Genomic DNA, 13,732 nt, shown 5'->3' on the forward strand with positions numbered 1-13,732 from the left:
AGTCTGGGCATCTTTGCTTAGACTGCTGCCCCCGCGACCCGGTCCTGGATAAGCGGAGGAAAATGGATGGATGGATGGATATTCAAAGTTAAGCTCTTTTCTTCATCACCGTGATCATCGAATTACAGAGAGATGGTGAACTTTGTAAGGCTGCACTTCAGGCTTTCTAATTCAATACATTTCTTCCTAATTCTTCCATTTGGTCTCTTTTCCTATCTGTCTCCAGTATATCCCAGCAGTAGCTGTTTGTTGCCCAGTGCTTCCCTGTGTGGGCCCCCAGAGATACAGCCGTTTGTTTTTAATTAAAAACACTGTCCCCTTTGTGCATGTAGGTCCACATCAGAGCCTCCATAATCATCTAAAGTGGGTCACTGTCACCCCATTGACCACAGATACATGGATGCCCAGAGGGCCAGCAAAATGGCTTGTCAGGAAGCCAAAAGTTTGAGGAAGCCTACATAGCGTAGAGTACATATGCAGTACCTTTGCAGTACCTTTGCATATTTGATTAGTGCAACTTTCTTTGAGGCATTAAACAATAGTTTGTTTGTGGAGCACAAATGGCCTTTTTCCACAGCAGACATTTGGACTTATTGTATCATGGTAAGATGAGCACAGGTGCTACTAATAATGTTAACAATGACGCTGTTATTCCGGTGTCCTGGTGTGACAGTGAACCAGCATGTGCAATACTAGGAACCCTGAAACCAAAGCACCAGGTGGAATTGAGCTGTAATTAAATGTTTACTACTGTGCTTTTAGGACTATAAAATGTAAACCATGTCTCCCGAGAAAAGGCATTGTAGTGCTTTTCAAACTTATTTCAATTAATTATACATAAAATTATTTCAGTTAGTCCGATAGATCCAGGCTTTGGAAAAAAAAAACTTCCTGTTGCAGTAATCCATAAATTATTAAAGTTGTATAAATGTAAGTCTTAGGTTTTGTTTTTTTTTTGTTTTTTGCAATACTGTGAATAAAAATACATGAAATATTTAATAAAATGTTAGCAAATGTTATGTCGGTAGCATATCAAATCTAGAAACATATTTTTAAATGATTTCATGTTTTCAATTTTAAATAAAGATAATTTCAGTCTGGTTCCCATCAAGGTCTTATTATAGCAGAGGTTCCTAAATAGTGAGTATGCAGAGCTATTGTAGTGGGGGGTGCACATGACTCCAGGCAAAATTGTGCAGTGAAACTAAAGTCGAATAGACCTTTTTTAAAAGCTAACATTTGGACTTGTCAAACACAGGTGTATCCAATAATCCAGCTGTCTTTAATGTTATTACTTCCACTATTCCTGCTATGACATGTCGGTGTGGCCGCTGTGAACAGTGTCTATGGATCTGGTTTACTTGGAAGTGCTGACAGCAGTAGTGCTCCAGTGCTGATAAAGCTATCAAGATTCCATTTCATGATACAGACAGCAAAACAATGTGTGACACCAAAGTAGAAGTTGGACAGATTTTTTTTGTTTTGGCAGAAAAGAAAAGATAATGCTCATCAGGCAAACATGTCAGTCAGTTCAGTGACATGAAGAAGCCTGTTTTGCTTTCAAGTAAGAGTATAGTTTAACCTTATCTCATAATCAACCATGATGTACAGTGTGGTTTGAATATGGTGACTTGTTCAGCTTTGGCCTTGTCTGTTTCCTCCATGCAGGCCCACCTGTACTTGTGCTTAAACTTCAGGGGCTATGGGAGTGTAAGGAAGTGACACAGGGCAGCAAGACCAGAATAGAGCTCCACCAGGCTCCGGCAGGGATATTTTTGCCCTGGAAAGGAGGTCAGCAGCCAGGAGGGTTCAGAGATTCATTACAAAAGAGAATGCACTGGGACCTTTTCTCATTATTGGAAAGACTAATGGGTTTTGAGTGGGATCTCTGCACGCATGAAGAGGAGCTAACTACGAATATACATGTTTGTTAGTGAAGACTTGTCAGTATGAGTTTGCTCATGGCCTAAGGTGTGTGCTGCACTAAACAGCAGTGCTGCTATTTTGCCAGGTTTTGTCCTGAAGCCTTATACTTGACTGATGCAAAGTCAAACATCCTGTAGGATTTGAGGATTAGCACAAAATTTGGTTAAGCCCTGTCCTCTGTGATGAGCATTGTACTGAATGTCATGCACATTTGACTCACTAAATGTCACATTGTGTTAAACAACTTTTAGTAATAAACCGATGTTGGCTGCAGTAGTTGGGACAACTTTTCAGACTGATTTTCATATTATATGAGGGGCCAACTATGTAGCAGACCACACGAGGTTAATTGTCGGTGCTTTCTCCTCGTCCTCTTGGTGTATTCAGCCTGCTGTTCCTAATCTTTTTCTGTTCTGCTCTAATTGTTTTAGCCTCTAGTTTCCCCATGAGACAAAGGCGGTCTAATCACAGTACCTACAGAAATAGGGGAATACCCAGTGGTTGTGAAGGAATCGGGCTCAAACCCAAGGCCTGTGGGAATAGTGAAGTGATATCCCAAAGCTGTTGAATGCGTTTGTTCCTGTGTGCACATGTCTTCTGAGCCCCTGTAGAGATGATCAACGCAGGAGCTGATCTTGTATTTCTCATCCCTCGAGTTATATTCACTAATGCACAGTGTTATTTCGATTAAATTACACACCTGCTCATTGATTGTCTTTTTTTTTTTTTTTTTTTACAAATTATCTTTACTAGAAATACAATAATGCCACTATTCAACCTGTTGGTTGTGACCAGAAACAAGCATATTTCCTAAATCTTGGAGTGTTTCTTCAAATTAAAAACTGACTAAATATAGTGCTGTTCTGCTAATCCCATCCTCTTCCTTTGTGCCTTTCAGGATGAAACAGGTGCCTATCTCATAGACAGAGACCCCACATACTTTGGGCCAGTGCTGAACTACTTGAGGCATGGCAAACTGGTGCTTAACAGGGACTTGGCAGAGGAAGGTAATGTGTCTGTGGAATCGGATATGAACATTAAGAAGTGTTTTCCTAATCAAAATAGATTTCTATAACACATGTAATGCATTGTGAACAGTTTTTGTCAGTATTTCACTTCATTGTTGTTGATTAAATGTGATATCAAGAATTTGCGGTATATACATTTCCATCTGAGCTGCTTACATATCCATCCACAGACCACAAGTGCATTACATATAAATTGGTAAGTAAATATAGACGACAACAGTTGGACTGTAATGACTGCCTGAAAAGCTGAAGTCTTTTCACTGTTTAAGGTGTGTTAGAAGAAGCCGAATTCTACAACATCATATCATTAATAAAGCTCATCAAGGACAAGATCAGGGAACGTGACTGCAAAACATCACAGGTATGTGAATTTCTGTCAAGTTTGGGTTTCTCTCTGAATGTAACATTCTTGTGAAGTCTTATTTCCCCTTTCCTTACCGTTTGTCTCATGCATTCGACCTTCCTCTCAGGTCCCGGTGAAGCATGTGTACCGGGTGCTGCAGTGTCAGGAGGAGGAGCTGACACAGATGGTGTCCACCATGTCTGACGGCTGGAAGTTTGAGCAGGTAAAGCTCTTCCTGCAAGGTCACCACAGCAGTCCCCCTGTCATGTGCTTCACCCACCTCGCTGTGCTCACACTGACCCAGAAAGTCCAATCCTCAATACTGGAAACGGCTAAAAAGCCAAACAGCAAATCACATCTTTGTCAATGTCCCCATACGTGATCCGGGCATCCCTTCTGTGCTCTGATTGGTTGTTGCAGCTTGTCAGTATAGGTTACGGGCGGGCCCACCAGTCAGAGTTTCTGCTGATTGTGTCAAGGGAGGTGAAGGGAGAGGAGTCTGCTTTGCCAAACAACAGCGGAGAGGTGTGTCCCACAATTTTCTGTCCACGGGCTGGTCACTGCATGGTCCTCGTACTGTCTATACACACCCCGTTGGCCATTGTTTGTCCCAAGTGTAGATGTTGGTCCATCCCAATTCCTTTAACCGCATCCACATTTCCCTCGTGTTTGCCTTTTAGTTGTGTCTTAGTCCCTTTCACATAAGATGCAAGGAGAAAGGAACCGAGGAAACATGTTTTTAGAGACATGAGACCTATTTTGTCTGATCCTTCATCTGAAGTGTCGCCCACTGATTTCTGATAAAGGGGCAGCTTGTCCTCAATCCTCGGTCATCGGGCCCATCGCTCCTCAGAGCAGGAATAAGAGATTTGGGATGTCTTTCAAGATGGCAGACCTGAACAACTTCCGGGTCGAGCGAGGATCGAGGAATGATCAAATATGGGAATTGGGATGTACCCGTAGCCGTTGATCATTTTTTGAGTTGACTCTTTTCAGTGTTCATTTGTACTGCTTGCTCACCACTCAGGCTAAGAGATCATAACACCGTTTTTCTTGTCTGTGCTTTAATTTTATCTTTTTTAAAATTCATATGGCATTCACAGTTTGATGTAGCTACTTGGCTGTTTTGGGGAAAGAGATCCCTTTATTAAGAGTGAATAGTTTCAGTACTGTCAAGTTTACATGCCGACTTGTGTTCGGCTGAAACTGCCAAAGGCTAATTTTTCAAATGCGAAAACCACATTTGAGCGTTGGAGGTGTGTATTTGGAGGGATCACTGGATCTCCCATCAGAGCTCAAATCTCACTAATCTTCTTACACAGGTCAGATGGGAAAACACTCCTTATGAAAGCCTAAAGCTCGGTCACCAGCCCAGGAAAGTCTTTTGGGAAGATGAGCTTTAATGACCTGCAGCTGTCTTTGAGACACTGTAATATAGGCGGTTTGTTGTTTAGGTGAATTTTATGCTGTGGTGTACATGTTCATTGTTTTAACAGTGCGACAGGTGGAATCCATGGTAGCCAGTTGAGATTATTTCATCATCTATTGCTGTGTTGATGCCTTATTTAAGAGAGATCCCTTAACAACAAGTCTCCAGCTAATGAGGCAGTACGTGTCTGAACTTGTACAGGCGGGATACATGTAACTGGCAGTGTGCACACACTTCTTCAGTTCTTCAAGAGCAGGAATTCCTTTTTTCCTCCCTCATGTTTTCAAGGTGTGGATGAAGTTTGTCCATAAAGAGATCGTCCTTTTTTTTATTAGACTGATGTGACTGGAAATGGAGTAAAGTTACCGTGATTATTTTTCAGATGTATTTTGAAGGTGCCATTTGTAGGATTTTCTCACACCAGTCCTTTTCTTGTTTGTCATAATCTGATGTTTGGAGGAAAAAGCAGCTTCACTGAGTTCTTCCACTTGGCTGAATTTTGGTTTCTCCCAGTTCCTTGTAACATCTTTAGTAAACTTTTCTGCTAGATCAGTAACTAAAGCAATAGCAGGCACACACGAGATCTATTAAAGAATGGAACTCAGTGAATGCTGTGTTCATATGATTAATCCCAAATGATTTATCATGGAATCAGTGGAGAAAATCCTTCACAAGGTAATACGAGCAGTCGAATGTCATGTCACAGAGCTAAAAAGTGGAACGGAATCGATGGACGGGAGCAAACTACTTTGTAGTTTGTTCGTCTGTCTGCTTTGTAGAAGACACTGTAGTGTTCAAGCTTCAGTTTAACAAGTCTCATCCTACCAAGGCAAATCCACCCATTTCCCATTGATTTCTATTTATTTTTGACCAGCATGTTTGCCTCCTGTATCCTGTTGAGTCCCTGCACTTATTTGCTGATCATCTTTTTGTCTTCTGTGGCATCTTTGTACTATTTCCTTTATTTTGACTAGTTTTGAAACCTATTTTATTTTAATTACTTTGATCGGTCACTTTGTTTGCCCTTTGATCTGCATGTCTAATGTTTTGCATGTCTGCAGGTCCTGAAAATACAGTTTTAGTTGCATTTTATTTGGTAAATGTACTGACAAATTCTCAAAACATTTTAATGTAGCCCTGAACTCTAAGCCTCTAACATGTCTCCTCATGTCTCCTGTCTGGTTTAAATAGTTTGAGTGGGGTTCCCTGTTGGTCTAATATTCTCAGTGTACCATGTAATTGTATAACTTTGACGTCCTCGGTATAAATCTGACCGAGGGTCTATCAAATCATCCCCACTCCAACTCACATTTTATGTTGTTCTGCATCATATTTTATCTACTAAAAGAAAAATGCAGGTTAATTAGAAAAACAAATTTAGATTTATTTAATTGGATTGGTCTACGTGAGCTGTTTTGGTCTTTGTCTAATTGTCCAAAATACCATTTAATAATATATTAAGCAACCTTGCATTTAAGTTGAAAGAACTTGTAGACTGTCCTTGTTTGGTTGTCAACCTCTTCAACATTATTTTAATGTCTCCCTGCTTCTGTTTTACCACCTTGATAACCCGGTGTTGTCTCTACTCATCAGTCTAAGGCTAATTCTTCCTCTGTGCTCTGCTCTCATGTCTCTCCAGCTGGTCGGCATAGGCTCCTCTTACAATTATGGAAACGAAGACCAAGCCGAGTTCCTGTGTGTAGTCTCCAAGGAGCTGCACAATCAATCATACGGGACGAACAGTGAGCCTAGTGAGAAGGCTAAGGTGAGTGTGTGTAAGAGTGTGGACAGGCCGGGTGCAAACCCATCAATAGCAAACATCTGTGAAAGATGGCCTGTGCCGGATGTATTAATTGCAGTGCATTTAGGAGCATCCCACGACAAGACTGAGGGCACATCGTTTATTGATGACAAACCTCTATGAAGGAGAAACCTGTGAATATTCAGTGTTACAGTTTAAAAACTAGAATGTCTGCATAACCACAGGTGATGGAGAGGAAAAGAATAAGATTATAAATCAAAGCAGACAGTTTTGGCTATTTCAAAGCCAAGCAATGCTTTCCTCTTTGGAGTTAGAATGAGTCCAGCATTTAGATCTGCTAAATTCGACCTGAAATGAAAAGGTCTACTCAGTAAAATCTACGCCGGGGGCATTTAGAGAGCGCAGGTCTGCTGATGAGTGGTACAAGGGCTGTCAATTCCACAAGGGCTTTAGGAGGGAAACAGGAGGCAGGCACATGAAGAAACACGTCATTAGACCTACATTCATGGCACTGTTTGTTTCTAGCGGGAAATTTAACCACTGCCAGTGTCTTTCTAGCAGATATAGAGCGAGTTGTTGCTGTTTCCAGGGGCACAACACCCAGATTGGCTCATTGAACTTAATTGATTCCTGTACATTACTACACAAAGAAAAACTAAAATTCTCAGTCCTTTTTATAATAAGCATCTGTTATTTGTGAATAAAAAGCCCAGTGTACAGACATTTGTGAAAGGTCCATGGATGACATCTGTACCTGTTTTGTATTTTTGCATAGACCCTAAATGTAGTTAGTTGTTAATGTGAATCCCTTCAGAGGTTGTTTTTTTTCCTTTCCAGTATTTTAGGCCTCATTGTTTTACGACTTGCCCTTTTTTGTCATCTTCTGTGCTGTCTGCATTCTGCTCAGAGTGAGGATGAAAAGACTGATTATGAAATGAATGACTGATTAGGCTTGAGCACTTGTGACTCACTGCTCATAGTGCCTCCTCTCCACCTCCCTAGTTTGTCCTTTTTTCCCTCTTGATGCATTTTACACTACTGGAAACCTAAGCTACTTAAACCAGTGCCAGTTGAAAATCAGCTTTGGCCTGCTGAGTCCACAAGGCAAAGCTAGATCAAAAGCCAGATGGGTCCCGCTGATGACTGGTCGAAGGCTGATTTTGCAAATGAAGCTTGCTCTCTTTGGAACCAAATGAGAAGAGCTCTATTTTCTTCAGTAGTGTAAATAAGACCCTTGTGATTGTCATATTCACAGCCGTGGTTAATGGAGGACATGCTGAATCTTGAGCTGCTGTAGTTTGACTTGTTGTCCCTCACTAAAGCACCTTGTAAAGGGAAACGAGTGGTATTATACCCTGTTTTCATTTTGTTGTCAATTGTAGTTGTAGTTTAGCATTTGCAGCACTGATGCTGCGGGTATAGCTAATGGATGTATCTCTTTGGGAGTTTAGATTGATTGTGGTGAACGTCGGCAACATCTTTCCAGTACCAAGGTTGATCCCACCTGACAAGGCTCCCTGCTTTTTGAGTTCACCCACAATCTTGCTCTGTAACCACCTCCCTGCATATTTTCTAGCACAACGCATTGTTTTCCTCACTCCTCCTTCACCCTGTTCAGTGTGTTTGATTCCTCCTACATGGAGAGTAAATGTCCTCCTGCTTCTGGCCAGGAGAGATTTTGCACTATGGCAGGAATTGGTGCTTCAGTGGAAAAGAAAAATTCTAATAAAGTGACTGTGACTAGTGAAATGCTGGAGACTGTACAGTGTCATTGCTGCATGATTTTCAAAGCAAGTCATACATTGTGTTTTTTTTTTTCTTTGTTTGGTTTTTGTCTTTGCAGATTCTTCAGGAACGGGGTTCTCGGATGTGAAGAGGACTCAGTATTATGAGCTCCAGGTGTTAGGATGCAAACATATCATCTTTGTGGAAGAATGTTGGGTGCAGTGGATATTTAAAACAGGGGAGGGGGGGCATTTATTTTGTTTTCCCTCCATTTATGCTTTTATTTTTTGATGTAAAGAAGTCTGTTTACTGACAGTTTGTGCCTGTACATTTAAACTGGACCTTTTTTCAATCAGTGGTGTTTTTTTCTTCTGAAGGTAAGAAAATAGTAATCTACAAATGTTTTATGCTATAAAATGAGGCCGTCATCAGATCCGGCTCAATCACTCAGGGTCATCTGTTGAGTTCATTCTTACATCCTCCGATTCAAGGGTCTGCTGAGGGACTGGTATGGTCTTTATCACGACAAAGTATCGATCTCAAGGTGTTTAAAAAGGGAACTGTGCGTTTATTTGGCGCACGTTATAGAGATAGACTAAATGTAAAATTCATCCCCAAAAACAAATTGATAAAAACGTTTTTTCCAAAGATTTTGAGCAGTTGCACTAAGATTTGTGATCATGAGGAGTTCAGCTAGCCTTTTACAAATTACCCACGCATGAGTGGTTGTGTGCTGTGGAACTAATACGTTTTCAATAAGTCCATAAGTTGTACTGTAAGGACAAAGCTTTAATATTGGACACACCTTTCACACACAAATGGGCCTTCAAAATGGTTCAAAGTAAGATTTCAGCAAATGTGTATTTTTAGTATAAGGGACTAAAGCTTTGCTCTCTAAATGTTTTAAATGTGCAAATTTATACCAAGTTTAATTTTGTCCATTTTTTCTGAAACTACTTTGGTATGAAACCTCCTCATGTTCATAAATCTAAAGTTAACTGCCAAAAAAAAAATAAATCAAGTGTGAATTCTGTTTTACAATGAAACTTTAACTGTTACTGTTAACTGCCAGGAAAAACACCGAGACAGTGGCACTTTTTTTAAGATGTTTTATTTTTTATTTTTCCCCCACTGCCTTCTGAGTTTTCCTTAACTGGTTTGCTTTGTATGTCTGAGGGAACATCTTGTTTTAAGATCTTGTTTTGAGGAGATGTATTTGTGCTGTTTGAGGTTTGTAGGCTGGAACTGTTTTGAAAGCACTGGTGAAGGACTTTGATGTAAATAATCCAAATTCAATATTAATATTTAAATCTTAAAACTGCACGTTTTGTACACTGTATAGAAAACGACTTCAAATGAAAGTTGTTTATACTGCATCTTTAAAAATGAGAATCTTGACAATGTTCACTTCTCTTTTTCATTGTTTGTACAGGATTCTAGAGATCTCCCAAGTTAGGGTTCTGATAGCTGATGCTGAATATGGTGTCTTTCACTGAGAATATGCCTGGAACATGTTTGAACCAATAACAAAACCATTCTTGGCTGGCTACGAAGTTGACTGTTACGTTCAAAAACAAAATGTATTTTTTTTTCCTGCAGTGTGATAGTCTTCTAAGCATTTTGAAGTGTGTTAATTTCATACACGGCATTACAAGCACTACAGTGGAAAACACTGTGCGCATTGCTTACAGCCTGTAATGTAAATATATGCATTTTATGACACTTTTTTAAATAGAAAGTTGTTTTCAGGTTTGTTGTGTGGTTTTTAATGGGTTGGATATTTCATTCATTTAGTGTTGCCTTTTTCCCCAATGACCAAAATCCAATGTCTTATGTGTATTGTACACATTGATCTTAGTGTCAGGGATGAGTAAGCTTTTCTTAATGCTGGCACACTTGTACATATATACTTGCTGATGATACAAAAACCTCCATTTACTCACATATACACTTGACTAAAACAGTTTTGTATTGTTGGGGAAACGCATGTTTTTTTGCAGCATTTCAAAGTAGACTGGATTTCCTGCCAGAGCTAGGCTATGTTTACATGTGCTATAGTATTTCGAAGCCTTTCAATTGCGTACTGTCTTGCACTCCCTCACACACGTTAACATATGTCTGCCTTGTGTGACTGCGCCAGTGGCACCCCACATATGAACTTCCATTCACACAGACATAAGATACTCCATCCATTTTTGACAGCCTATGATTCAGCATTGTGGGCTGTCTTGCTTTCCGCCCTCTCTAATGGCAAACATTCTTACTTTTAGTAGGATGAAACAAGTTCTGTTTTTTTTTTGAAATAACATTGTGTTTGTGCTTGGTTCATTTATAACCCTATTTACTCTGATCAGAGGTGTTTAACCCTTCCTTTTAGCCACTGTATTACCTTTAATGCCCTTCACAAACAGGTTGTCAGGTTGAGCATTTGGCATTGATAATCATTATCACTTATCAAATGTGTAGCCTAATACTTTTAAGTGCCCAGTTTGTCTTGTATAGAAGTCATAAGCCACAGACCACTGTAATGCATGATGAAGATGATCACAGCTGTAATCAAAGAGAATGAATGTGTCATTTTTTCTCTATTACATCAATGAACCTTAGGTTCTCATATCATTACATGGGTCACTTATATATGATCTTATGCAATGTCAAAAATATACAAAGTTTAAGGGGATAACTGTATGGTCTTGCATAAGGTAAACTTAATAAAAATGTTGTAATTCATACCTATGTTGGCATATTTTTGTTCTGCCCGTGTTAGGGTTCATATTAATTTACTGTTGTCTTTATAAGCGACATTAAACGCAAAATTAGAATTTTAAGATAATTCTAAGTTATATCAGATATGTAGGCTACATCACAGAAATGTACACACACCTGTAGACAGTGGCATCGGACAAGTCGTGACGAATCATTTTTTGATAAATAGCGACCTCTTGTGTCGTTTCTCAAAACGCGTTGCAATGACATAGTTGCCTGGAAAAATGCCTGTTTTAAACGTAAAGGATGAGTTAATATGCCGATTTTTAGTCGTGACTTTAAAGTGTTAGAAATGTATCATTTTAGCCAAAGCATCGTCAGTATAATTTCAGTGTATTTGTACAATTGTATAAACAGCAATGTTTGATTTGTCAAAAGTAGTTGATTAGGCAGTGGTTAGAGAACTATAGCCAAAGATGTCATATTTGAGAAAATAGAAATCCCTCTGCGCTTGCTTGTATGGGGCATCGTCTGCTTTCCTGGTTATAAAGCCTAGATAGACTCGTTTCAAATGGACAACAGATAATCATAATTACCATAACACGCGTTTCGTATATTTTCAGTGTTTGACTTTTTCTTATTTAATTTTTGAACTGAGAACACAGACAGTCGCACAGCGCATGACCACAGATGACGAAGTCCAACAACCCCAAAGTCGGATTCTGAGCGCTTGTAGCAGGGGCTATGCTGCTCGAATGAAATGAAAGATAATAATCAACTAAAAAGATTCAATCTTTCGGCTGAATCTTTGAGAGTTACAACGACACATCCAGAAGCCCAAACCTGTAAAAGATAAATGCGCAGCCTGGTCTTCCTATGGTATTTAAGCAAAAGCGGAAGTATACGACGGATGATAGTTTGGCTCCGCTATTTTTGTGTCTCACGGCTTGAGTCGGAGCGGGTGGTTTTTTCAGGAGGGAAACTTTACAAGGTTTAACGGGAATTGAGCACGGGTAACTCATTTCGCTTAATTAATAGAGTCACTGCAGCCATATAGAAAGGTAGGAGTACACCTGGGTTGCATAACGTATTAATTTTATCGTGTATTATTATATTTTACCCTCCTCTGTTTGCGCCATTTTCGCTAGTGGTGATGCACAAGTGTGCGCCTTTAGCTCTGGCGTTCTTTGTCCCTGTTCTTTAATGGGTTGTGATACAGTTTATTCCTGCACAATATTTCACACCCATGTTTGCTATTCCAGAGTTGGTATTATTAGGCGTTAGAAGAAATGCGATGATCACTTTTTTCTTGGACACAAAATTGTGTCCAAATCAAGTACAATTGCGCATTTTTGTGCTGCATCAGGCCGTGTCAGACGCCAACAGCGCCAGCGCCTGTTGGGATGTAGCACGATTCTGGCGCACATGAGTTAGCTTATGAAGCTAACCGGCTAACCAAATAGCTTTGATACTGAGTTTATGGACGGTTGTATTGGCAGCAAGTTTAACGTTGCACTGCAGCTCAGCGAAAATGGAACAAACAAAATGTTAATGATGACGGTTTCTGGACCTCATTTAGTTGTAACACACCATGTGCCTAGAGAGTAGGAAAATCGTTCTTCTATGCATGTTATCAACACCGGCTAACTTGGCTAGCGGTTTTTAGAATCCCAGATATGACGGTTAAACTTATTATTTGTCAGGACGATGAACACTGATTAGAATTACTTCTTGAGTTGGCCACGTAATGTAGAGTACAACTATATTGCTAGAAAGTTTGCACATTCTCTGTATGCGGCCACTAGTTGTTGCTAATAACGTTACTGTTTTATTGCTTTAGCGTTACCTCGTAGTCTTTGCTTCCGAAACGTCGTTGCTATAGAGATCATTAGACATTTCCAGTTAGCACTGAAGCTCGCTGGCAACATCATGGTATAACTTGTAGTCACCTCTGCAAAATAAATTAAAGTGAATTTTACGGTATATCACACTTTCACTTTCTAAACCAGAGGGGAGCCAAGCTATGTTCTTTATAAGAACATGAAAGCATGCACCTTGTCATACTGGGATATTACTGCTCTGACCACTTTACCAATGTAGGGCTTTAAATTCTCAGTTGTAAAACTGTCTGAATTGACCAAAACATTTAGGGCAGCGGCTTTTAATATTAATTAGATTGTTTTGTCATTATCATTTGTTTTGCAGTGTGCTGGAAAATATTGAAGACATGTCCACCTGACATGCTATTTTTGAATTGCTTGAACCATTCAGACCGTATTATTTAATTTGATGATGACACTTTATTACAGACTCAAGGTCCAGGTTCAAAACAAATAAAAGCAATAGAAGAACAGTTTAAAAACGAAACAATAAAAACAGAAAATACATAAAAACAAGAGCACAAGAACACCCATAAAACTACTGCCCCTTTAAAGACAGGTATACCAGTGTTTCCAGAGAACCGAAGTAAAACGCATGTCACTGTGTGAAACATTAGTCAACAATAAAATGATATGATTTTTTGAACAGTTCAAGCGACAAATAAATTTAAACATCAGGTTTCTTAAAACAGCGGAAAATGTACTAACTCGAGATGACACGAACAAATCACTTGCACTCGTCCATCTAGGTTTTCTCAATAATATCCTTAGGGCGTCATTGTAAGCTACTGACAGTTTCCGAAGACTGCCCTTTTTATAATTACACCACAGATGAGCAGTGTACAAGGAAGTACAATACGCTTTAAACAAAGCCAGTTTTACTCCCACGGAGCATGCACCAAATTTCCGTGCCAGTATATTAGCTTGTACATA

The 13,732-nt window shown here is 39.6% G+C and overlaps 2 protein-coding genes across 4 annotated transcripts in view; both read left to right on the top strand.

Moving 5' to 3' along the window:
* The window catches only part of kctd5b (potassium channel tetramerization domain containing 5b), a 14,177-nt gene extending 4,216 nt beyond the window's left edge, over window positions 1-9,961 (top strand). Inside the window, exons 2-7 of one of the 2 annotated variants that reach the window (XM_020606228.1) lie at window positions 2,825-2,933; window positions 3,224-3,315; window positions 3,425-3,520; window positions 3,718-3,822; window positions 6,366-6,491; window positions 8,332-9,961. In XM_020606228.1, coding sequence (XP_020461884.1) covers window positions 2,825-2,933; window positions 3,224-3,315; window positions 3,425-3,520; window positions 3,718-3,822; window positions 6,366-6,491; window positions 8,332-8,361 — 558 coding nt within the window. In that variant the 3' untranslated portion in view covers window positions 8,362-9,961. The remainder of the gene's footprint in view (window positions 1-2,824; window positions 2,934-3,223; window positions 3,316-3,424; window positions 3,521-3,717; window positions 3,823-6,365; window positions 6,492-8,331) is intronic. The other variant, XM_020606229.1, reaches the window with a different exon arrangement.
* A 1,733-nt stretch (window positions 9,962-11,694) lies between these two features.
* ube2ib (ubiquitin-conjugating enzyme E2Ib) overlaps window positions 11,695-13,732 on the top strand; it is a 7,256-nt gene continuing 5,218 nt past the window's right edge. Inside the window, exon 1 of one of the 2 annotated variants that reach the window (XM_020606185.1) lies at window positions 11,695-11,932. The gene's annotated coding sequence lies outside the window, so the exon portion shown is untranslated. Of the gene's footprint in view, window positions 11,981-13,732 lie in introns of both variants that reach the window. The other variant, XM_020606184.1, reaches the window with a different exon arrangement.

Source organism: Monopterus albus, unplaced genomic scaffold, assembly GCF_001952655.1.
Source record: "Monopterus albus unplaced genomic scaffold, M_albus_1.0 scaffold76.1, whole genome shotgun sequence".
Classification (NCBI taxonomy): Eukaryota; Metazoa; Chordata; class Actinopteri; order Synbranchiformes; family Synbranchidae; genus Monopterus; species Monopterus albus.